General features: G+C 40.2%; 2 protein-coding genes across 2 annotated transcripts in view; both read right to left on the reverse strand.

The window, feature by feature from the left end:
* Nucleotides 1–652: 652 nt before the first annotated feature.
* Nucleotides 653–7,461, reverse strand: LOC103357181 (solute carrier family 22 member 2-like). The gene is made up of 11 exons (XM_008281615.1): nucleotides 6,973–7,461; nucleotides 5,290–5,393; nucleotides 4,995–5,149; nucleotides 4,393–4,561; nucleotides 3,340–3,454; nucleotides 2,972–3,072; nucleotides 2,312–2,526; nucleotides 2,108–2,216; nucleotides 1,597–1,709; nucleotides 1,213–1,312; nucleotides 653–978 (listed from the first exon to the last, which is right to left on the reverse strand). Exons 1-11 carry the CDS (start codon nucleotides 7,372–7,374, stop codon nucleotides 885–887), a joined length of 1,677 nt encoding a protein of 558 aa, XP_008279837.1. The 5' UTR covers nucleotides 7,375–7,461; the 3' UTR covers nucleotides 653–884.
* Nucleotides 7,462–8,507: 1,046 nt separating this feature from the next.
* igf2r (insulin-like growth factor 2 receptor) overlaps nucleotides 8,508–24,911 on the reverse strand; it is a 51,617-nt gene continuing 35,213 nt past the window's right edge. The window contains exons 34-51 of the mRNA XM_008281617.1: nucleotides 24,519–24,678; nucleotides 23,389–23,497; nucleotides 22,510–22,591; nucleotides 22,252–22,385; nucleotides 21,227–21,376; nucleotides 20,954–21,112; nucleotides 20,547–20,751; nucleotides 19,849–20,001; nucleotides 18,360–18,594; nucleotides 17,640–17,773; nucleotides 17,150–17,267; nucleotides 16,317–16,463; nucleotides 15,959–16,143; nucleotides 13,797–13,983; nucleotides 13,542–13,688; nucleotides 13,369–13,438; nucleotides 12,018–12,296; nucleotides 8,508–11,935 (exon numbers count right to left, since the gene is read on the reverse strand). Coding sequence (XP_008279839.1) covers nucleotides 11,777–11,935; nucleotides 12,018–12,296; nucleotides 13,369–13,438; nucleotides 13,542–13,688; nucleotides 13,797–13,983; nucleotides 15,959–16,143; nucleotides 16,317–16,463; nucleotides 17,150–17,267; nucleotides 17,640–17,773; nucleotides 18,360–18,594; nucleotides 19,849–20,001; nucleotides 20,547–20,751; nucleotides 20,954–21,112; nucleotides 21,227–21,376; nucleotides 22,252–22,385; nucleotides 22,510–22,591; nucleotides 23,389–23,497; nucleotides 24,519–24,678 — 2,813 coding nt within the window. The 3' untranslated portion in view covers nucleotides 8,508–11,776. The remainder of the gene's footprint in view (nucleotides 11,936–12,017; nucleotides 12,297–13,368; nucleotides 13,439–13,541; nucleotides 13,689–13,796; nucleotides 13,984–15,958; nucleotides 16,144–16,316; nucleotides 16,464–17,149; nucleotides 17,268–17,639; nucleotides 17,774–18,359; nucleotides 18,595–19,848; nucleotides 20,002–20,546; nucleotides 20,752–20,953; nucleotides 21,113–21,226; nucleotides 21,377–22,251; nucleotides 22,386–22,509; nucleotides 22,592–23,388; nucleotides 23,498–24,518; nucleotides 24,679–24,911) is intronic.

The raw sequence follows: 24,911 nt of genomic DNA on the forward strand, positions 1-24,911 counted from the left end.
TATACATACTTCTGGGTCTTTTTGGTAGTATGGAGAAAGGACAATGGAGGACACCCACCCATACAAGAGTTTAATTCAGTTTTATTTTGAAATCGGCCTAAAATATAAAGACATTCAAGCAGTGCTTAGCAAGAGGCACAGTTTTCACAAAACATCCAATAAGATTGATGTGACTTTTGTGAGATCCCAAGAAAGTTTTTTGGGATTTCGCAAAAGATACCTCTAATTTTTTTTCCCCCTCTCCCTGTTTTTTCTTTCTCTATGTCCCTTCTGGGGTTCCATATGATTCTTTAAGGCGGAAATCTAAAATAAAACTTTCACAGGAGAAGAGTCTGATATCTGAAGTCTTAAATACGCCTTCAAATCTGCTTCAGTAACCTCAAGTGCAGTAACCCTGCAGTCTGAGGATCACGTGTTTTACTGGGACAAAGTTGTCCAATAAGGTCTTTACGATGACTTTGGTTATTAAGGGCTTTTTATGCAAACCGATGCACCAGTTCCTCTTTCCAACAAAGCAGCAGCTCCACAAATGTTTGCTGAAGTTTCAGTCACACGTTAACATGTAACTATAGTAACCAACTGACATCCTAATGTTTGTAACTAGAATTGTGAGAAAATGTCTGTTCTCCAATGAAAACACTTGGAGCTCTAGTTGTGTTAAAAGAAAACTCTTTAATAATTTAATAATGCAGTGCCAGAACTGGGAACATAACATCAAGTTAATCTAAACACAAAATTCTTCAAAATACAGCTCATAGACAAACATAGAAAACTTTTGATACAGCTGGCCACACAGTCAAAAACTACAATTAAGGAGGTATCTAATATATTCCAAAGCAACACTGTTCAATAACATAAATAAATACTTTGTTCTCTGATGGAAGCTACACAGTTGCTGGATCTTTGTTGGACGATACGTCGTTGTTGGGCAGCAGGTTGGCCAACTGCTGGTTCTTCAGTGCAGCTTTCTCCTTCGCTCTGAAACACACAAAGAGTCACATTATGTACAAGTACAGACATTTAAGTGATGAGAATAAATAATATACTGATTATTTGATATGAATAAATAAGTCAAAAAAAAACAAAAAAAAACATGGCAGCATCTTAAACTGAGTTTGTTAGAAGCTGCATACAGAACATGTAGAGTCCTCAGCAGGCACAGACACACATGCTTCATGTTCTTGCTGCATGGACTCAGCAGTGACTACTCACTTTTCAGGAAACTCGATGTCCTCGATGGTGTCGGGCAGCGGCACTCCTCTGGTCTCAGGAAGCAGCAGCACCAAACCACCAGCCAGGAAAGCCAGAGACCCTGCAGAGCATCATGTTCTTAATGTTAATGCTTTGGAAGTGCTGCTGTTGACCTTTATCTTACATCCAGTTATTACATCTGGCGATCACGTTTGAATTCTCTTTTTCCTTGCTGGTCCCCTCTGATCTGTTAAACAGCTGGATTTCAAGAAATGCGTCACATTAAATAAACATGGATGAGCAGACTTACTTACATGCAGGAAACTGTTTATAACTTGTAGCTTTTATATTAATAATTTAAAAAAAAGGCACATAAAGACCTCTCCATCGTATTGTAAAACCCACCGAAGATGATGAGCGGCAGTTCGAGCCAGATGACAGCCAGTCTGTAGAGCAGGAAGGGAGCCACGATGCCTCCAACGTCACACAAAGTGGAACACACTGACACTCCCAGGTTCCTGCAGACACAAGAACGAGCATTAGGTTCTTTAATTTAATATAATGCAGAGTATATTTAGTAAATAAATTCAAAAGTGAGACAGTAGGAGGCCAGTTGGCTGCTGACTTCCTTTTCCTTGCCTTAAAACATTCGATTGTTAGCATCTATTTTGTGTTGCAGCCTTTGGTGAGCTCACTGATGCTATCAAATTGAGACCTTGCTCTAAAGTTGTGACAAAATTAGAGGAGCGTTTCGCAGCTTACATGCTAATAACTTTGAGAGCTGCTTATGTACGATACAGACGTCACATGTGCTTACTAACTAACTTGCTGCAGATGCCTGTTTCTCCCACCAGGGGGCGCCACATTGAGGCGTTACCTGAATCTCTCCTAAGCAAACAGTGTGTACATTTGTTACCTGACAAACGTTGGGTAGAGCTCAGTGTTAACGAACACCACCATCTCAAAGGCCATGGTGATGCCCAGCCGGCCGATGCAGGCCACCACCGTCTTAAACCAGAACATGCCTACAGGTGCAGAGAGGACAGAAATGTTTTAGAGAGCCAGGACATGAAAACCCGATGAAGTCTGAATGGTTTCCCTGTTTCCAACCAAGACTCACTGTCAGGAATGAAGGCAGTGATGAAGCAGGAAGCTCCAGCAACGATGTTGGCGGCGGCGAAGGGCAGGCGTCGGCCGATGCGCTCAATGGTGAAGAGGATGAGGAAGGCAGCAGGGAACTCCACCAGGCCGGAGATGAGGAAGTCGATGTAGACGTTTCCTCCCAGGATACCCAGCCTCATGATCAAACCCTGGTAGACGACAGCACTGGTGAACCTGGAACAGACAGAGGAACAAAATGACTGACAAACTGATGCTTTTTATGTTCTTCAGGTGGACATCTGTCACATTTAGTTGCTCAAAGTTTGTTTGGATAAAGACAGATTCATTTCTAATTCCCTAATTTCCCAAATTGGTATGTTTGAGATGTCAGATAGTTTTGATTTAGGGAGACTAAAAATGTCCTTGTGTCACAGTAAAGATTCTGATATAATATTAGAATTATATTGTACTTTATTTCTATCTCAGCATATTCCATCTTTAATTTCTAAATTTAAGTTTATTCATCCTATTTAAACTACCACATGGCTGCTGTTACTATTGTACAGTAGTTGTTACTGCTCTGTGTCCAACTGCTCTACTTGTTTGAATTTCCCCCAGGGGACAAATAAAGTTTTATTAAATTGAATTGAATGGAATTCAAGTTTAACTAAATACTCACCAATTGTAGCTGAGAATGAAGGTGTGCTTTCTCATTTTTGGTGTTCTGATCAGGTCCATGAAGGAGGCGGTGGTGGACTCAGCGTTATCATCAGTCAAAGTCTGCAACATCAAATACAAATGTTTTCCCTGTAAATCTGATCGAGTTTCAGATGTTTTTGTTCTTGTTGAAATTCAGCACATTAAATAATTAAATACAAGATGTGAGTGTAATCAGGTGAAGTGTGACGTGTTAACAGCAGGACCTGCACTTGTAGCAGCAACAACAAGAAGTGTTTGCCTAAAGCTAAACTTTGATTCAGGCTCTTACACACTTTGTCTTTCTGTCTGATCTGATGCTTCATGTTTGTGGACTAAACCAGCAGCTACCTCGATGTTCTTCGACAGAGTCTTCTTGTTTTCTTTGGCCATGGCCTCGGTGATCTCCACAGCTTTGGATTTCTTGTTCTGGGAGAGAAGCCATCTTGGAGATTCTGGGATGAGCCTGAAAACATAAAATGCCAGCAACAAAGTTTACATTTAACATTACAAAAGCATTCGAAATTTTATGTCTTGTTGTCTTGTGGGGCTGCAGGGTGGCTCGGTGGTTAGTACTGTCATCTGTTTGTGTCCTGGTGAGGACACCCAGGATCTTTCTGCATAGAGTTTGCATGTTCTCCCCGTGCAGCGTGGGTTCTCTCTGGGTTCTCCAGCTTCCTCCCACACAGTCCAAAAACATGTTGAGGTTAATTGGTGATTCTAAATTGTCCGTAGGTGTGAATGTGAGTGTGCTTGGTTGTCTGTCTCTAAGTGTAGCCCTGTGATAGACTGGTGACCTGTCCAGGGTGTCCCCTGCCTTCACTCTGAGTCAGCTGGGATAGACTCCAGCCCCCCATGACCCGAGTGAGGATTAAGCGGTGTATAGATAATGGATGGATGGGTAGATGGGTGGATGTTTATCTTGCTTGTGATGATTTCTCAGCAGGTTTTGTGTTGATACTTTTGGGATCAAATGAAGTATTATCATGTCAATTGAATTAAGTTAGAATCATAAAGCACCAGTTTAAAATTTAAGTCATGTTGTCATAAGAAACCCAACAAGTCCCTTGACTCCCTTTGAGTGAGGGCTTGGTAACAGTTGGAGGTTCGATGGGTCATGAAACAAGGAAAGCATTTAAGTGTCATTTTATTTCTTCTTCAGTATTTCTGGCGTCAGATACTGTTGATTTCTGTTGCTGAGGTTTCAATAGCAGTGAATGGAAGACAAAGTAAATGTTAAAACACAGGTACTGTAGGTACTGTATATATATATATATATATATATATACATATACTATATCTATATACTGTTAAGGTATAGTTCTTTCTGTGTTTGCTGCAACTTCAAACTAAAAACACATTGGTCTCAAGACTTGTGTTTCAGTGTAAAGCAGTGTTCCTCACCAGTAGTAGGACAGGAAGATGATGTAGGGGACGGTGATGACGACCTGCAGCCAGCGCCAGTCAGTGATGAAATAGGCGAGCAGAGGCAGGAGGAGGATGCCGACACTGAAGAACATCTGGTAAACGACTCCCACTGTCCGTCTGAACTCCACCCCCACGATCTCTGTGACTGAGAGGAAAGAAAAAGTGGTGAATGGAGCTCAGCTGAGTCAGCAACTATTTTCAAACATTTGCTTTCACATTTTAATCACTGATGTTTTTACAGTAACATTTACAAATTGTTACAAATGTGAGCCTGTTTGATATCCTCTTCCAAAATGGTTACTAACTCAGCTGTGATCCACACTAATTCACTACTAGCTTCATACTCACTCATCTTGTTCTATTACAAGTAAATATGTGCAATTAAAACAAATAAAACAAATGGTTCATCTTTTTTTTGGTTCTATCAATAATAAGAAGAAGATGACTAAAGTTTACTGCTATATATTCACCTGATTATGTGCCCGTACAGTGTTCAGTTAAATTATACAATGTCATTAATTCATGTAAAAACAGCTACTGCAGAGAAGCGTCGCACTCAAATGATTAAATGTTCTTACTCAGCACATATCCAGCCACCCAGCCTCCCTTCACTCCGAACCCGTAAAATGTCCTGAAAACCAGTAAAGTCACGTAGTTCGGAGCCACGGCCACCAGGATCCCGGCGATCCCATTCAGCAAGTTGGACATGAGGAAGCTCATTTTCCTGCCAAACCTGAAGACAGACAGACAACAGCAGCCGTCAGCCTCACTGCAAACTGTGTTTCACTGTTAGAACCCGTGAAATTATAATTCCACGCATTTGAATCAGTGTGTAATCATTGGCACAGTACGAACAGAGGAGTCAGTCCTTACCTATCAGCCAGGTAGCCGATGGCGATGCTCCCAACCAGGAAGCCCACGTTCAGAGTGGCTTGATACATGTCCACCAACCATGCGTCTGAACACACCAGGTCAAACTGGAGAACACACACTCAGTCAGACTTCTCTGCTCATGTTTGTTTCCTTAACAGAAACAGATTTTAAAACCGGTCTTACAAGTTAGAAATTGTGTCCACTTTGTGTTCTCCTGATGGGTAACCCTGACTGGGTTTATCACTGTTGAATCATTTGTGACAAACATCAGCAGTGTGTACCTGCTGTTTGCACTCTACTGCTGCACTGATCTCGTCTATTAGCATCGGTTTGGGTCACAGAGGTAACTGTGAGTTCCTCTGAAAGATAATTAACCAGCGATCTTTAAAAAGCAAAAAAACAGAAGGCTGTTTAATAGCACTTAATGCTGTTCTGATGATATTTTTAGAATCCTCTAAAACATCTGTATGGAATAAGATTTGGCCCTTTGGACAATAAAAAACATTTTACATCTATTTCCCCATTTTCTTACTCAGGAGGAAAACAGTGGTGCCACTTGGGAAAGATGGAATAATAATAATAATAATAATAATTTTGAATCATTAGGTGGACAGAACATTTGTCATCAAGATGGTTAGAAGAGTCTTTGAGGGTTCTAGAAGTGTCCTCAAATGATGTCCTGGGTTTTCCAAACATCGCTGATTGAATATCTTTGAGAGAATGCAAGTGTCTCTTTAGGTGCCCCAGTGACGACGTAAAAAAAATGCACTGTTTGTTTGGCTGCACTCCACTTCTTGTTAGATTAGCTTAGCCAGGCTAGCTGTTTCCCCCTGCTTTCAGCCTCTGTGCTAAGCTAAGCTAAGCTAATCACTTTTTTGCTCGCCTACAGACATGTGATTGGTATCTATCTTCTTGTGTAACTCACAAAAAGAAAGCAAATAAGGCTATTTCCCAAAATGTCAAACTATGAACTGAAAATTAAACGGGATTACTTTGATTTTCTTCTTAAAGCCTACATTTTTTATTTTATTCAAATTTCATGTTATTCACATGTGTACATACATATGCCTTCTGGTGATGTGACCAGAACTACAGTCTGTAATGTATAGATGCTCTATCCAAAATTAGACTGACTTTATTAATCCCAGGAGGAAATTCTGTAATTATTCGCAACTTAAAAGCTACAAATATGTAAAATAAGATGTTTAAGTGCTGTTGTTTTTTTTTAATAACAATATTTTCCCAACCATCCTGTCATATGTAACCATATCCAAATCATCATTTCACCCCAAATAGCTCTTTTTTTTTTTGTAAATTGTTCATTCCACATTTTAAATAAAGCAACTTTAAGCATTAAGTAACTTATGCTAAAACATCCGATGGTAGGAAGTCTGTGAAAACTCAACTCGATTCAAAACAGCTGCTTGATATATGTTGAATATACAGATATTATATGTATTATATTGTGCTTTTGTATGTTTTTCTTTACTAATTAATGCATAAAAATGTGTATATAAATATGTATAAATATATAAAATCTGCTGAATTGTCTCTTGCCTCTAGTTAATTATACCCAGTTGCTATTATTTCATTTCATTTCTCCAAGGCCTAAAATGTAGGCTTTATTTTCATTTCCATAATTTGTTTGTTTTGTGCTCTTCCCTGGTTGTACTTGTCTCTGACCTCAGTAACAAAAGACTGCCTTCCCTCGTAGTCGTACTCCCAGCCATCTTTGCAGCCAGTTGTGGGAGTTCTGCCCAGGTCCAGCTCCTTGGAATCACAGGTGAGATCTGTGGCGTTCCAGTTCACCTCAAACTGCTCACAGGTGCTCTGCTGCAGCACTCCAGAGCTGTTGACCAGAGGCACCGTCAGCCTGCGACTGTCTGCCAGGCTCCATCCACAGGCCTGCCTCCTCTCCACCACCGCAGAGTCCCGACACCAGTGATCGGGGGTGAAACCCTGGAACACGATGCCGACGTACACCCCGGCCCAGGGCATAGACACCATACACAGCAGGGCGAAGATACGCTTCTGGCAGCGGCCGAACTTCCCAGCTTCTTCCAGGATGTCGTCAAAAGTGGTCATGGTTGCAGAGGTGCTGGTTTCTGTCCTTCAAAACAACTGCAGGAAAACAACTCTGCCAGAGTCTAATTTGTATGCTGAGCTTCTCTCCACAGAGTGACCATTGAGAAAAGTCTGTTGTGTGGCTTTTTAACAGGACAAGCAGGAGCAAAGGTCCACAGAAATACGTCGGTGCTCCGCAGGCTGTGCAGTGGAGCATCAAAACACGTTTTCTATCACTTCTACAGACGTCAGACCAGCCGCATGTACCTGGAAGAATGCCCCTGCTGGCCTGCTCAGGGGTTAATAAACATAAAAGCATCAACATGGACACATGTGCTGTCTGCAGGTGCAGCCTGTTCCTGCATCCCATGGACATGTGCACGCAGTCAATCAGTTAACATTTACATGGAGCTTCTGGAAATCTGTTACACATGAAGACCTGAGAGAAACACGAGCACGGGTCCTCCTGAAGGTCAGACCAACCGAGAGTCTAAATCATCAAGTGTCGAGTTCAAACAACTCAAAGTCTTAACGACTTCAACTCCTCAAAGAAAAGCTTCCAGTTCCTTAAGCCACGTCTCAACTCCTCAGAGGAGAGTTTTCAAGTCCAGCTCATGTCTCCACGTCCAACTTAATGTCATTCGCAACATCTGTCTCTAGTCTTAAATCAACTGATACTCGTCCATGTAAGATTCATGTCACCTGAGACAAGCCCACCTGAACCTGAAGTTCTTCCAGGGAAGTCCAAGACAAGTCACGAGTCCTTCTGTAAATGCTAAAAACACAACATCCTTAGTTTCCGAGAAAGTTTATTTCATTACCTCGCACAGGAAGTTAACACCTTCAAGATCAGCCCAACAATCGAGTTCTTTCAGATAAAATCATATCTCAAGTCCAAATCAAATGTCAACAAGGAAGTACCGTCAAAGTCAACTCTCAGGTAATTCACAACAGGTCCAAGTTAGGTCTCAAAGTCATTGATGTAAGTCCAAGTCCAGTCTGTGGGGGGCAGCTGGATGGATTCGTCTTTTCAAAAACTCAGTCATACTGATTGCTTTTAGTTCTCACGTCAGTCAAGCCTCAGGTCCTCATTTGTTCAACCTTCCTCCGTTTTCGTTACTTGTTACAGAGAACGTGATGAAACCACAACATTGATAAACAGCAGATCTCTTATTTATTCAAATAATGCAATATTTTTACATCAATTTCTTCTTAAATAGGAAAACAGGCAAAGAGCTGAAAACATATCAGACAACATAACTTACACCAACCAAAACATAATAATGATCTTCCATAGTACCGAATCGTCACAAAAAAAAAATTCTTGTGCTTTTTTAGTCACTGTATGCTCCCAGCTTGTTTGTCTTCCTCTGAATTAAACTCTTGATCTCAATCGTAGGTGCTAAATTAGCTTCATGCCACGCAAAATAATTCTCTGCTTCAGACAAAAAAAGCACAAGAATGTCCAGTAATTTCTTCAAAAAGAGAAGGTTCAGTACCTTACAGATGAGCCACACAAACTTTGGTGCTAAAGCCAGCAGAAACAGACTTTATGCGATGATGAACAAAAGGGACGTCACAGACTAAACAGTACTTTGTGATCAGAGCGCTTCAGCATCTCCTCAACAGAGATGAGCTACAAAGTGTCAAAACACAGTTAAATGCTTTCACCCCAGTTCAAACCTCCTGACAGGATCTGGAATTTAGTAAAAAGACGGCTGAAGTAAATTTTGAAAAACGTCACTGAATGAATGAAAACATTTAAAATTAACCTTTATAAAAAGTCTGTCAACAACAGGCTCGATTTCATTGAACTTTAGTTGGACGATTTTGGAGTATGTGGAATTTAAATAGTTGATTTGTGATTGCAGTTATTTGTTTGGAAACCTGTCCCGTTATGTCTTACGCTATGAAACATAGATTTTTACTAAGTAAACCCCTTTAATACTTTCTGATCAGTAGCTCAAAGATACGATAATACGACAGGTGAGATGTGAACGAAGCCGCAGATCTTCTTGACCTCAAAAAGTCAAACGTGCTTCTGAAAACATCAACTTCTGTTTGTGATCTGAGATGAACAGGAATACAAGGTACTGATAACAAAGGGATGGAAGCATGATGTTTTCCATTTGTTTCTTTTACGCTTTACTATTATGGCACAACCCAAACTCATCCATATAAAATACTGAGGTTTTCCATGCAAATGCCAATTTTTTTTTTTTAATGCTTTTGTCTTAGAAAAACTTGTTTAACAAATTTGTGTACAAAGCTTTAGAAATACCCTGAATGGTGAATGTTTGTTAGTGAGGTTTCAGCTATGAAATCCCCTTTCTTTCTGCGGACTGAATACTGGCAATGCTGTGTATCTAATGTGATGAATATTTATAGTCTGTGTAAGGGCACAGTTCTCTTATGTCACTCTACGGATCAACAGGTGCTCTCCCAAGAATGTACACAAGTATGTTTGGAGCGATTTAACGATTTGTTCCTATTGTCAGTGAGTCTATCTTTACTGTTCTGGTTGATCATTTAGAAGCCAACAGCACAAGGTGGCATCCTAACATACCTTGTTTTGTTAAGACATCTGATGATGACACCTTAAACTATGGGAGTTTTCACCATTTTTGGACATTTATAACACAAGTTTGATTTTAAAAAAAAGTAGCAGCTTGTTGCAGACCAAGAAAAACTGGTTCATCAGTTTCAAACTGCTTTGCCCACCGCAGAAAATAACATAGTTTGATTTGTTGTGACAGCTCACCGAGGATCACTGAAGCTCCAGTAGCAGTTTGTGAGACTGCAAACTGTACGAATCTGCATTGTGTATACCATTTTGAAAATAGCTACTTTGGTGAGAATTAAAGAAAACAACCTGCGAGTGGGATGGCACCCAAATCCTCTGTGAAAACACTTGTTAGATTTTTGAGCAGAAATACATGTTAAATGCAGGACAACGCTCTACATTTTTGCTTCACTTCTTTCTTTTCGTGTTATCGTTACATGCGTTTGGCTAAACAGGGCTAATTTCTGCACTACAAAAACTTGGCTTTGCTGAGTTAAAATCTCCCTTCTGACGCAGCGACGTCCACAATCACGGACCTGAATCCCAAAACTGAGCCTATAATGTACGAGAGCGTGCGAGCAGGAAAAACAAATCCCAACGTCCATACATTAGTGCCAGTGGTGGCGGGAGAAATATGGCTTTAGCGGGAAGGGAACTTCAAACCAACACCGTCCAAGCATCGCAAGTTTCGCTTCCGTCAACCTCGTCAACCGTCCATTCAAACATAAGGCCATCTCTATTTTTGCACAGAACAGAAAATACATACAGATAATCAGCTCAGGTGACCATTTAAATAATCATAAAAACAAATGTGTGAGCAATTCACAAGTGAGGACAACGAACAAACAAACAAACAAATACATGTCCATATTATAGAACATTATCATCTATGTACAATGTCTCTGATCAAAACAAGACAAAATCAATCTGTCGCCGGACATGATTCATCGATGAAAATGCAAAGTAAATTCATCATCAGGAAGGCATCGTGCTTTCTTTTCGAGGGGAAAGAAAGAGAAAAGATCTGCTATAATAGCAACTGTAAACAGCAAGACAACACAAATGGGTGTCTTCATTCCCTTTAGAAACAACACCTTTACTGCCTGGAGACTAAACCAGCTTCCCATTGTTTCCTCCCAAAATCTGCTTCACTGTTTCACTAATGAGCTACTCAGCTGTACATTTCACCACAGCTGTCCAGTACACTCCTTATGGGCCAAAGGACATAAAAACAAAACCGACTCCAAAGATGGCAAAGTTTTTTCTCTTTAAACACACTCAGTCTGCAGTGAGACATGTAAACAGTGTTGCTGTCAGTAGTCAAAGTGCTAAAGCAATGGCACAGCTTCATTTCAAACTACCAGAAGAAAATAAAAACAGAATACAACTGAATTCTCATGTACATCTTTTCACTGACATGCCTCATTGCAGAGTCACTACATTGAGAAAGCCGCCTTTTGTCCCTCCACTGTGGCTTTTAAGAGTCTCAACTGGCCTGTTCGGTCTTTATTAAATAAATGTGGCGAGGCTGAAGTAACTACAGTGAATGACGATTTAGAATAATGAAAGAAGAAGAAAACAGGGCGCAGATCGAAACGGCCTGAGAAACACTTTAAATAATGAGCTTTTAATAAATAAAAGCCATGTGCTAACCTCGACAGTCTGTAGACAGTGAACTGGACAGAGTCTGAGTAGGCCAAGTAAAGGTGCAGCCCAACAAAAAAATATCCCCAAAAGGGAGGAAAGGTTTCTGCTTTCAATATGTTGTTGGTACTTCATTGTTGTTGTTGCTATTACGGAGACATTCACTGAGAGAGGAGTTCAGATTGGATGGAGGAGGGCAGGAAGGACAGAGTGACATCACACCCTGAGGAGGTCCTCGTCGCTGTCATCCTCGTCCCGTTTCCTGTTGGCTGCCGTGTTGTTACCGTGGTTAAGGCCTGAGGAGCGAGGTTTGCTGCTCTTCTTCTTCCTGTCCGACTCGTCCAGGAGGCCGACCAGGTCTTCATCGCTCTCCTCCTGAAATCAAGGCTTTCTGTGAGTTTGTGAGCGCCGCACCAGAGCACAGCAACACCCTGACTGGTGGAGGGACGATACTCACCTGTAGGAATGCGCTGCGGTGAGCCGCAGAGTGCCTGGAGAGTCCGGAGGATTTGACCACTCGAACCCCCGGGACACTGAGCACCTCGTCCTCGCTGTCGTCTTCCTGCTCGTCCAGCGAGAATGAGCGCAGACCGTCTGTATTCACCGGCTTGGTCTTGATGTGACCGTTGCCGTGGTTACTCTTGCTGCGTTGGGAGGATGAGGATGTGGGAGGGGCTTCGAGCTCCTCCATGAGCCACTCCATCTCCTCCTCACCACCTTCTTCGTCCATGTTGACCTGACGAGTTAAAGGCAAGTCAGACAAAACACTATAATTCATCACGCTGGATTAAACCACTGTCGCATCGTTATCACACTCAAAACACATGAATAGGGGAAGAGGCTGTTATGGTATGTAACATAATCCTTGGTACTACTTCATGATGCAGCCAATGTATTCAAATACATTTCAATTGAACTGAAGAGCTCCAGAAAACCAGATCAATCAGTCAATCAAGTGCCAAGACATTCAGCGTAGGCGATCATTTCTCTCCATCTAATCTGATCGTTTGCTCTCTGAACTGTGACTGTTCCATGTGTAGCCATGATGTCATTTTCATTCTGTCTGCCTTGTATATGCATCGTATATCTTATATGGACTGAAAAAAGCAATGAAGATGTTTTAAAATAACTAAACACAAATTATATGCTATTGAAAAAAAATTAGGAAACGGCAAGCATCATAAGGAAAGAGACCCTGGAATACTTTGTCACAACTACAATGAGAACTGCATCAGATGCAACATCCTTTAAAAGTAAAACATTTAATTAAGGCTGCAATCAGTAGAAACCTGGAAAAGGCAAGAAAATAAATTAATAAAAATACACACACTGGAATTTAAACATACAGCCCTGCTAATACAAGTCTTCCTTCCCTTCTCTGATCTAAGCCCCTCCCACAACACCAGCTTGCTTTTCAGATGTCATAGCAAAAGTCAACATTCATGTTCAGCTTCATGCAGGAATCAAACCCTCTCCTGAATTACAATTCTCTGTTTAACCCATTGAGCCACCAGGTCCTACACCCAATAAGGACTTTGTTGGTCTTTATTCTCTTTCCCCTGATCGATTCGGAAAAGAACTGTGACGGGTTAAACTCTCCTGTCAAAGGATAGACTTTCTAAAGCTTCAAAAGGGAGCCAACAGGAGGCGTGTCGGTCTAGTTTCCTTTCAGATCACTTTAATTACGATATGTAGGGAATTTTTCCCCAATGACAACAAAAAGTACTGCCAATCCAGCTTTAATGTAGCAGGGATGAAATCTGGTGACCCTGAACACACCAAACTCTGAGTGTTTAATTTGAACCCACCTTGGAATATTTATAAGAGACCTGGTTTCCTCTCCTACAACAACCAGCAACTTTCTGCATCACCAACTCCCTGGAAGGACACACACACAAAAAAACATTGAAGAGATGCATTAAAAAAAAAATCTGTAAAAATAAAGTAGTAAAAATCCAGGAAATGATGCTCGAGGTCTCACCTCCTCTCTCTCTTGTGGAGCAACAGCCCCAGCAGACAGACAGTGAGACCCACCAACAGGAGGCTCAGCACCCCACCCACCGCCTGGCTCCGCCGAGACAGAGCTGAAGTGTCAGTGCCGTCATCAGATGCCTTTGTATCAACAGTTCTGCAAGGCAATTCACAGAGAAGACATTTATTTACTGCTGCTATTTGGATAACAAATTCAATTCCAGATGTTTTCTCAGTAGAATTGAGAGTAAAAGTGTTTACTCACGTCAGAACACACACAGCATTTGTGTGCCACACAAACAGATACTGGCATTCATCGGTCTCCAGCATAAACTCTGGGATGCCGACGCCTACTGATGGGTTACAGTGGAACATGATGGTGGATGAAACCATTTTGCTCTTCTCCCGGCCGCACTCTGAGTCAGAGGGCACTATCACATCCAGATTTCCTCCTGATGGAGAAGCAGAGACATTGTTAATATGCTTTTAACACTGAATTCAGTCAGATTGACTCAGTCCAGCACAGCTATGCTAAAATTAGCAGGCAAATGTTAAATGTTACGTGTTGCCATACTGTGTTACATGCTGACTCAAACAACAACATGATCAGTGCATACATATGGGTTAAGTCAGCAGTAATAAAGATGAATTTTGCGAAACATGATTTCAATAACAGGAAAGTTATGTTAGCAACAGCATGTTAAGCCCTGAATAGTTATGATCGTATGGTCATAGGTTAGAGCTTTATGGAAATGGTAAAGCTGAGGGACATTCAGGGATAGTGGAACCTTTAAGACCAATCTGAAACCGATAAACAAGAACTGTTGGTTATTGTGTATTCATGTCACCTTTTTTCCTTCAGTGAAACCTTAACTCAGCCTGTCATCTGTTTGTTTCTCTCATGATCTCTATGCTCACATATGCTGCATTTTAATAGAGATGAATTCCTAATAAAGATATTGGGACACATTTTTCTGTTTCTGTTGTCAGCCAACTGCAGGAGTATGAAATAGCGACATTCACCTCAGAGCCATATCTAAGCCGCTGCTGTGCACCGCTTAAATACTGATCTTAACTGTAACGTTGTCTGACAAACTACGCAGAGTGAAGAAGTATGAAAATTCATTAACCCAATGGCTAATGACGTGCTTGTGTAGAATCCTGTAATGAGCCAACAGCAGTGATGACATTATGTATAGAACAAATGCTGTTAAAAGGATGTTTTAAACCAGTAACTGTGAATGGTCAGTGTGTTTTTAAGCACTGCTTGTGGCTTCTGATGCAACAGTCCTGTAATGCTCTCCAATGTCAGTCCATTATTTTTTATCATCGACTTCTGTTTTCTGTGGCGAGGAAAAAAGCAAAAGAACCAACAACAGCTCAAACACGAACAAGAGCATCCAACATTTGCAGAATGTAGAACTACTGGAAATGTAGGATGCTCAGACTGGCCCCAAGTGAAGACCACAACAGGTAGATGGCCTGAAGTGAAGAACACACCTGAAGCACAACATTTACGAACTCAAAATGCTTGTATCTACACTTGAAAAAAACAAACAAACAAACAAACAAAAAAGTAGGACATTGGATATGCTATATTTTGCTAAGAAAAATGAGCAGAGATTCCTTCACAATGTCACATCTCCTGGCTCCCATACTTCTGGTCTACAACTGTACAAAATTCCTGGTTGCCATGTAAAAATACTTAATGTTTTGTAGACACGAGGTAGTAACAAAATAGAATGGAAGTGGGAGATCATTTAACTCAGCAGTCTTCAACCTTTTTTGCCCCATGGACCGATTCTACGCAAGAATTTTTTCTACAGACCGGTCATTGCGCACATAACAAATAATAATCGTTTTTCTTTTTAAAATTTTCTAAATGAATAAAACTACTTGCTAAATACGTGTTTAGTTTTTCTTCTGTCTGAGTATCGAGTCTCTACTACTTTCCAAAGAAGCTCTCCTGTTTGTTTTTTTATTCATTTCGGCAGTGGTCAGACTGACGGCTTCGTTTAACGGCCGACCATGGAAACTAACAGAGTCAAGTGCGAGAAACAAGCAAATGGAAGTGATGGGAAGACGAGCTAGTCATTAAAAAAAAAAAAAAAAAACACGCTGCAGATAAATCTAAACCAATACAATGTTTTTTATTCTTTCTGTGCGGCCTGGTACCAAATGACTCACGGCCCAGTACCGGTCCACGACCCGGTGGTTGAGGACGGCTGATTCAACTGATTAAAGAATAATGATTAATTCTAAACTTCTAATTTTATATCTTTATAGCTTATGAGTTGCTGCAGAAAGGCGTTGATGTGTATGAAAGACAGGGAGAGTCTGCAGGAGGCAGAAAAAATATAACAATAATAATCTCTGAATTGATTTAGTGTCGTGAGAAATGGAATATTACACTGTGCAATAAATCACCTTTAATGTAGTACTTTGCTTTGTCAGAGGAGCCAATCTTGCGTCTGATGGGTCCGTTGAGCTTGACCTGGCAGATGTTGGCACCAACACAATAGGGCATCGAGGCGTTTGTGAGGCCAGACAACTGGATGTGGTAGATGTAGCGGTCCCCGTTGGAACGTATGTCTCCAGATGCTTGATGGTGGCTGAGAGAGAACAAGTAAAACGCAGTAGTTTGTTTTTTTGAAGTAAACATAATTCATGATTCTGATATTAAGTGTGTTTGTCCTTTACAATACTGAACTATGTGGCCTTTACAGTGTCCTAGGAGCAGAATTAACACACAAGACAGGACAGGTGGAGATTGTGCTTGTGTTACCTAAAGTAGAGTGCTCCCAGACTGAGGCTGGCTCCAGTGTCGGGAACCTGTATCGTCCCATTCACCATCACCACCTCTTGTTGTTTCACCGCACAAGCCGAGCGAGTCTCCCAGCCAATCACAAATTCACATGACGTCTCATCAAAACTGCTCACACAGACACAAACAGACATAAGATACTTTATTAATAGCTGATTATTTTAGATATGTCAGAAAGCCACTTGAGGACTTTATTAAACCAGTCAAGTGAGTTTAAAACCCAAAACAATGCGTGAAAATACAAAAGCTTTTATAGTGAATTTAGACACGTCACTGAGTCATGACTGTGAATAACATTAAGTCTGCTAAGAAATGTTTTGCAATGCGCCTCAAGTGACGCTGAAGAAAGAAATTTTAACTTTAAAGACAAACACTCTGTTCTGTCATTAACTGGAAGTTAGGAACCCTGTAAATCAGTGTTTCTGTAGAGTTTGCTGCATCGTCCAATTATGCATCACATGTAGTGATGAAGGTACTATAAGATAAGATAAGATGAACTTTATTGATCTCACAGTGGAGAAAGTTCACTGTCACAACAGCTCCAAAAAGAAAAAGTGCAAAGTCAGTACAGGAATAATTCAGAAACAGTGCAAAATTGCAAGAATAATAATATAATAATAATAATAATATTCCCACGTAGGTGTAAATGGTGCCATATTCTGCCTTGTTTCATTTCCAAATTCCCACTTGAAATTTTCTCCCTATTGAATATAATAATTCAGCACTACATATTGTCTGTTGTGTAACTGAAAATCTAAAAATCTAAAAGCTGATTTTACTGGAGTGTATGTTACCTGATGAGCGCTGGGTGACCAACTGTGGGGCCACAGCTCAGCTGGATTATTGTCTTGGCCTTCATGTCGTTGCCACAGACAGCATCTCCTGCTGAATAGCTGACAGAGATCTTTCTGTCTGTGAAAGAAGAGAAGTCTTTTGAGGCTGAATGATAAACTTTTGTAATGCACTAAATCAAAACACAGCGTGACAATTACCAGTGACAGAAAAGAAGAGCACACAGAAGGGCTACAATGTTATCAAAGCTAAGAGCAAAACAAAACATATCACATTCATTCTACCAACAGATCTTTCATATTGTCTCTGTTTACCTGGAGGCCTGCACTGTTTTCAGTTGTACTAACAGCTGTAAACTATCCTAGCTATCCTTAGAGAGAATACCTTGTTAGCATTTAAATGCTAAATAATGCACAAATGTTTACACAAATTATTACTTTCCCCAAAAGTCCAACAGGAATCACAGCAAACGTATTTGACTTGTTTGCTTACCACTGTAGCTCATTGTCTGAGTGTAAACCCGGCCCAGGGTCTGGGTCTTTCCTGCTGTGCGTCGGCACACAGTTGCTCCTTCTGGACAGCCAGTTAGTCCACCGTGGATACCTTGGCACAGGTTGATGAAATACCTGAAGTCATAAACACAGAACAGAGAAAAAGTGTCATTTGTAACGATTCAGGAGGATGACTGCATGCTTTTAGAAATATGTCTCCTTTATTACTACTTCTACTACATTGTATGTTAGTGTGGCGAAGCAGACACGCTAGTGCTGATAAAAATTCCTGACACATTAACTACATTCTGTCCTGTATTTTAGGCATTCTTGTATTTTACAGCATATTTTTCTGTGACACTTTGGGTTGCTTTCTAATACACTTCAGTATCAACTGTATGAATGGTACATTATCTGGCATATTTCAGGTGTGTGTCTACCTTGTAAAAATTGCTAAATTACACATCTTTTGAAAATGTGCACAGATGGTCCTCTTGCTGTCAATAAATGACAACCATCAGTCCTCTTGATTTTATAGAGTTCATCAAGTAAAATATCTATTTAAACATATCCTATAACACCACAAACATTTTTTTTTCTTTCTTTCTTTGACTAAACATCAATCAAGAACACAAGATCACATAAATATCTATGAAAATAATCCTAAGCATTAAAAAGGGGAATGAAAACAGCCCCAATCTAACACTAAACCCAGACTTACGCATCTCCTTTGTGGCTGAACTTCCACGGCTCAGTGAGGGAGGACAGGGCTCGGAGGTCGAACGTCTGATGCTGGCTCACCAGCTTACACTCCATCTTCCTCGGAGGACAAACAGCACTGGTGCGCCACTGGAAAGTGGCCGAACAACCTGCCGTCTCTGAGAGCAGCTGTGGGGAACCACGGCCCGCGGACTGGTCGCAGGTAAACAATATAGAGGACTGACGCGTACCAGTGGCTGAAAGGGACAATTAAAAAAAAAAAAGACACACAAAAAAACAGTACACATTACGAGATAGTTTTCATGGGAAAGACGAGTAATGGACAAAGGGAATAAAATGCAATCCAGCAAAAATAGAAAACTGTCATAAGAAATACATGCCTGCATTCCTGCAGAGGAAGTAACAATCTTTTAATTTCACTTTTTTTCTATAATGTACAAATGTCACAGTTTATTAGATTAAATTTTTTTTTTTGACAAATCCCTGAACGCACCCTCAAAAAACAGTCCTTCCTCTCAACTGCAGTATCACACAACAACCTTGCATCATTCAACATGAAGAAAATTTGAAGAAAACATGGCATTCACAAATAAATAGAAACCAATGGCTGCCCTGATAAGATGGGGAACATTATAAAAAAAAAAAAATCTACTTTTCCTAAGTGCATCTAAGTTCAACAGCAGTTAGAAATATTTTGCCTACTGTAAAAGCAAAAATGAGACTTTCTTTATCATAAATAGCTTTTCATCTGCAGCCTCACAGACAGAAAAGAGTGATATTGCAGAACATTAGTTTTCAATTGAAACTGTAATCTGTGTTGTTCTTTGGCACACAATTAGTGCAGGTTATTCTATTTTATTTTCATAAACAACGGTAGTTCTATCTTCTTAGTCAAGAGCAGTGGTTCCCAGCATGGGGGGCTTGAACCATCCAATAGATTTTAGGATTAATCTAAGGGGCTGTGAAATACCTAAAAAAAAAAAAAAAACTGCTGCAGAAAATTACATTTATGTTATCTGTCCTTCTTCAATTTTGAAATTATGTGTGAAATCCTTGAGTTTTACTTTCTCAGGACTCTTGTAACTACTGCCAGGGAAAATATTTGAAGGGAACATCATTTTATGAACCTGCAGTATTCAGTATGTGACAAAGGGTAGCAAATTGGAATTCTTTCACTTTTAAGGGCCACAAGACAAAAAGGATGGGAAACAGGGACCTAGAGTATATGTTTAGTATATGAGATGACTTGTTGTTGTAAATATGCGCTATACAAATAAAATTGAATTGAATTTATGAGAACTGAGGTCCATTAAAAAATAAAACACAGATAGGTTGGGAGGTTTACTTTCCTGTCTACCTGCTCTCCATATTACAGCTTTAGTCTACGTCTGTGATCAAAAGCAAACCTGTAACATTGACTTTTCGAATTATGGACAATAGCTGTGATGTGATTCTAAGTGACTAGACGCCACTTGTTCACAAGCTGTCACCTGTACTGCAGAATCCCCACTTTCTGTCCGTGTCATAGTTGCCTGTGGTGGCACACCACATTCTGCCATCTGTCCTTCCATCTTTGGTGCACTCTGTGTATGACTTCTTCATGAGAATGAATGGGAACACACACACCTCACCATCAGCGGTCACTAGAACACACAAATGCATGGACCATTTCTTGAATTGCTTTCCAAAACACATGATCAATCATTAAACTGAACTGTGACATTCATCCTAATAGGTCTTGATTAGGAGGACCAATTTACCTGTTTACAAGCTGCACTTCTTCATGTTTGGTCTTAAAGACCAGTTTCTCTGCTAACAGTACAAGGCAATGTTTGTAGACAGTTTTAAAAGCTGAAGGTAACCAGAGCTATTCAAGTACAAAGTCCACTCTGTTTTAAAGTCAAAGAATTTTTACTTTAGCCACAAAATTGTCCTTGTACTTTCTGTAATTTGTGGAGATGTCATCTTGGATTTTAGGACTTTATTCTTCAGTTTTAAGTTGTATGTCTTGTGTTTTGTCTTTTACCAATTGATGAACATGTTGTACAAAAGCATTTTGAATTATTACCATAATAACTTGTTGTCCTTTGGATTTTTTCTACATCTGCAATCCATGAATCAGTCATATCCTCTGATAATGTTATCACAAAGCTTCGTCTGAAGCCCGGGGGAAGTACAGCAAACTTACCTGGTGGGCAGGGATCTCCTCCACCATACTGCATCAGCACAGCCTGCTCTTCATGTTTAAAGACCATCGTCATGGCCTTGCTGATGCCAAATGATGAAGCCGTCTTGTCTGAGCCAGACACTTGGCAAACTGCACTCTGCTTACAGGCCGATTCTGCTACTGAGCCACAGACGTTGATGTGATACACACTAGAGCTCCCGTTTACCTAGCATACAACAGAAAAAACACCTGAATAACTACATTTTGATGTTGTCCCTGGGTGACTTACACCTTGAAAACCAAAAGAACACAGCTTTGGTAAAATGTAGCACAAATTAAAGTAAAGTAAAATAGATTCTGGTTGAAAGGTGTTCAAAGTCACCGGGAGGTAATCCTGGTGGACTGAAACTGAAGCCCATGGAGCTCACCTGGACTTCACCCACGAGGGTCGACAGGTTAAAGGTGAACTGAAGCTGAGAGTCAGTGAGCTGGCAACCGCTGGTGTGAGAATCATCTGAACAGACGAGTGGAGTCGCCCACTCAAACAAATAGACACATTTCTGCCGCCTCAGCATTTGTGGAGAGCCCTGGATATAGACATAAAGACAACTGCTTGGTTATAAAATGAAACAGGGTAGTATAAGTCCTCACAGAAGCAACGATGCATGTGTAAATATCCTTATCAGAGAGGGCTGACTGACCAGCTCCAGGCCTCTCTGGCAGGTGAAGATGATGGTTGAAGTGTAGTTCTGTGAAGGGTCAGCTGCACACTTGGTGGAGCTGTGGTAGGTGATGGACACTTCTCCTGTTTCATTGTTGAGCTCTGGACCGCTGGTGGTCCGCCCGATATCCTTTAACAGAGACAACAAGACAGAATTTACAGGGAAGAAAGAATGAATGACGGAAATATGTCTGCAAAACAGACATATTACGATATTCAACCTCAGTTTTGTCCCCATTATTAGCCTCCAATTCAGAAGAGCAACATGGTCACCGGCTACTCACTGAAAAATAAACACTCTCAGTCACAACTGTTCTGACAGTGTTCAGTACATTAAACTCTACACAGTAGTGCTCAGTTTAAGAATTTAAAATCACAAAGGGAATCTAGAAAAGCATGAACTTACCTTCATTTCATATTTAAATTGCCGTGTTAGAATCACAAAAGCTGACTTTATGCAATAAAGGCAATATGATACACAAATTACAGCCCAAATGTCATGAATATATAAACAAGTAAACAGAAAATCATTATGGCGTGTTGTATCTGCCATTATCTTTGTGAACTTGTTTTAAGTTTTTAGTGTAACAATTTAAATCTGCAATAATTTTTGGCCATTTGGAGAAAGCAGACACTGGATGATTTCATTATTTTATTACGGCAAATGTGCACCTACTAGTGGTCACAAAAACATGCGTAACACAAGTCCTGCTGGTAATAGCGCAGGGTCACGTGGTCTCCTTATGACAGTAACGGCCTACAAATGTTGCATGCCTGTGATCGTAACGCGCTACGCACATGCACAACAAAGAGATTTTGATTTTGTCACAAAATACGTTTGGGTATTAGGTAAGTATCTGGGGTGTCCTCAAACCATACATGGAAATGTAACTATACAAAGATGTAAACCAAAAACCAGTGCCCTTGTAAGGCAGGTCAAAGCAAGTAGTTTATCTACCTTCTGTGACAACAGTGTAAAGGAGAACATTTGTCAGTGTGTCTCACCACAGGCGGTCCATTATCAGGATCCATACAGACAGCAGCTCCAGCCGGGCAGGTGACCCCAGGGATGGGGTTCAAAGGCTGACAGATGTTGATATAAAAGTCTGGAGAATCATCACTTTGCTCCACTGCTTCATCTGAAAAGCAAAAATGGCGGAATGGGAGAATCCCATGAATTCTGGACATGACCGTAAATTGTCTTTGATTTGCTCTCCTGTTAGTCCGACATAACAAGACATTTAGAAGTGCAGCCTCACTGACCTGTTGCTGTGTAGTATCCACTGACATGGATCAGAGGAGTCAGGTCTATTAAAGCTGACTTACTGTGGACTGAACATGTTACCTGAAAAATAAAATGAAAAGAAGAAAAGAAACATCAGTGGAACATTGTTGTAGAGGCCTCAACTAGTCATGACACATTGAATAGTAAGGATTATTAGGTTTCAGGAATTCATCCATTTTTATACTGCAATATCATCATTCCTTTATTTAATACAACATGGCTGTAGAAAGCTTTCCTCTTTTGATCTACTAAATGCTGCAGAACTTTAAGAATGATTTTTGAACGATTGAGTGATTTAGACACAATCCCACTTCTTTACTGTACCAAAAAAAATATAATCCTACATTCCATCCATTTCTTGATGATCTTTGAAAACTCTGATAGTAGTTCATCTGCTCACTTCCCTTAATCGAAATTCCACTTGCTCTGTGAAATAGCCAATTTAGAGCTAATTTGTGACGGAATGCAAGATGTTTTCCACTTTAATCTGTGGAAATAACTTCTTCATATTAAAGCGCTTCTTTACAGTATCCTATAATTATTCAGTCTTGCAAAAAGTCGATATTACCACAGAAAGACATAATAATAATTTCTGTTGCGCTGCATCTTTTCTGTCTACACAGTTTTCTGCATTACTTATGAGGCAGCTATCTAGTTATGGTAAACTGCTAGTTATGTAGCTACTTATTTCACAGCACACACATACAAACACATGCTAGGATCAGTTGTAAGTATGTATTTTATAGCTAAACATACATTTACAACACATTTTCCTTCATCTAATTGTTGGATGGGTCAAATTTGTCTTGACATAAATTTCCGAAAATGTGACTCAAAAGCAATAGCACCATACTTACAGGCTGTTCACAGACCAGGGGTGTGTGGAAAGAGAAGAAATGTGTGCAAGTTTCAGCGCTTGAGTCAATGAGGACTGGCTCTGGGGGGGCTGAGCCCATGTTAGGTGGTCTGTACAAAGACAAAGGCAAAACTCAGAACACAACTTAAAGATCCTATTTGAGTTTTAACATGACAAACACAATACTTTGCAACAAGACCGTCATATTGTACATTTCAAGTAGCTGACAACTAAAGCAATTGCAGAAACATGTTTTTTTTCTGGGAAAAATACATTTAAAACAACTATTTTGCCCACCGAGCTCCAAAAAAACTACTTCAAGAATCCTGTATGTGTCACTTGCTGAATGCCTATGATAAGAGTTCAATGACGATGTTTTAATTAACAAGTGAGAACATAAAATGCAGGTTCTGTTGCTGTCCGGTAAAAGAAATGTATCTATGTATAACTGAATCAGTGATGCTGAATATGTATCGACCTCAAATCCAAACTGAAGATTTCAACAGCTGCTAAAAAAACACGACTTGAACAAAGAATAAATAAATACATTAAGGTCAGTATTTTTCAGCATATTTAAAGGTCCCCTTCAGTCATATTTATAAATACTTAAAACTACTGTGCTTTAAATAATAAAATGTGCCTCACAATCGTTTCAGTCACACCTGATCAACTCTTGACATTGGGTTGCTTATCTCCCTGAAGATAAAAGACCCTTCTTTTAAACTGGAAAGAGTGTAAACTAGCCGGCTTCGCATAGGACTCGTGGTTTTAGGAATGCTTGGGCTACCTTAATAGTGAATAAGAGGCCTGCCTATACTTTTCATTCATTCACAACCTAAATATTTAATTTTGATGAACAAAGAGGTTTTTAAATCAATGTCACAAGAAGGACTTTAAAATATAAGCGAAGCATATTTAGAATAGAGGGGGGGCCTTTAAGATTTTAGTAGTCTTCAGTAATACAGGTGTGGTTCTACCTTCCTTAAAGAAAACAGGAACCTTTAGAATCTATATACCATCGTCAATTTCCATTTCCATTGGGCAGCTTTGGCTTAGTTGGTAGAACTGGCTAAAGAAAATGCAATGAAAACAATAAATAAATGAAGGCGAAAATCAGAGCATCGGTAGTACCTGCAGATGAAATGGATGATTGTGTTGTGTTTGAGGCTGGGGTTTGCTGGGCAGGGACTTCCTCCTTCATACGAAAGCTCCAGAACGTGATCCTTATACGAGAGTTTCTTGCTCACCAGACCGCCGCTGACTGCAGTATTGGTATCCTTAATACACACAGCTACAACACACATGCATAGAGACATTTTAGAATGCTTAATATTTTACTGTTCGAATGCAGTTTGCAAATACATTTTATTCAGGCAGCTGAATATCCAGTGACTACTCAAAGTTAGCTTAGTGACGTTTGGTTGAAGTTTAGATCATCAGTCAATGAGCAAGTGATCGGATCTGACTTCAGCCATGAAGTCAATGTTTATTATTCAATGAAAAGTGATTTTCAGCATTGCAGAG

Source organism: Stegastes partitus, unplaced genomic scaffold (assembly GCF_000690725.1).
Source record: "Stegastes partitus isolate 25-593 unplaced genomic scaffold, Stegastes_partitus-1.0.2 Scaffold239, whole genome shotgun sequence".
In the NCBI taxonomy this organism is placed as follows: domain Eukaryota; kingdom Metazoa; phylum Chordata; class Actinopteri; family Pomacentridae; genus Stegastes; species Stegastes partitus.

What these genes read in the sequence shown, in the direction of transcription:
- LOC103357181 (XM_008281615.1), bottom strand. Translation starts at nt 7,374, where the DNA reads ATGACCACTTTTGACGACATCCTGGAAGAAGCTGGGAAGTTCGGCCGC. An exon ending in CTCTGTCGAAGAACATCGAG is followed by an intron (nt 3,073 to 3,339) that starts GTAGCTGCTGGT and finishes TTGATGTTGCAG; the next exon opens with ACTTTGACTGATGATAACGC. An exon ending in GACATCGAGTTTCCTGAAAA is followed by an intron (nt 979 to 1,212) that starts GTGAGTAGTCAC and finishes TGTGTGTTTCAG; the next exon opens with AGCGAAGGAGAAAGCTGCAC.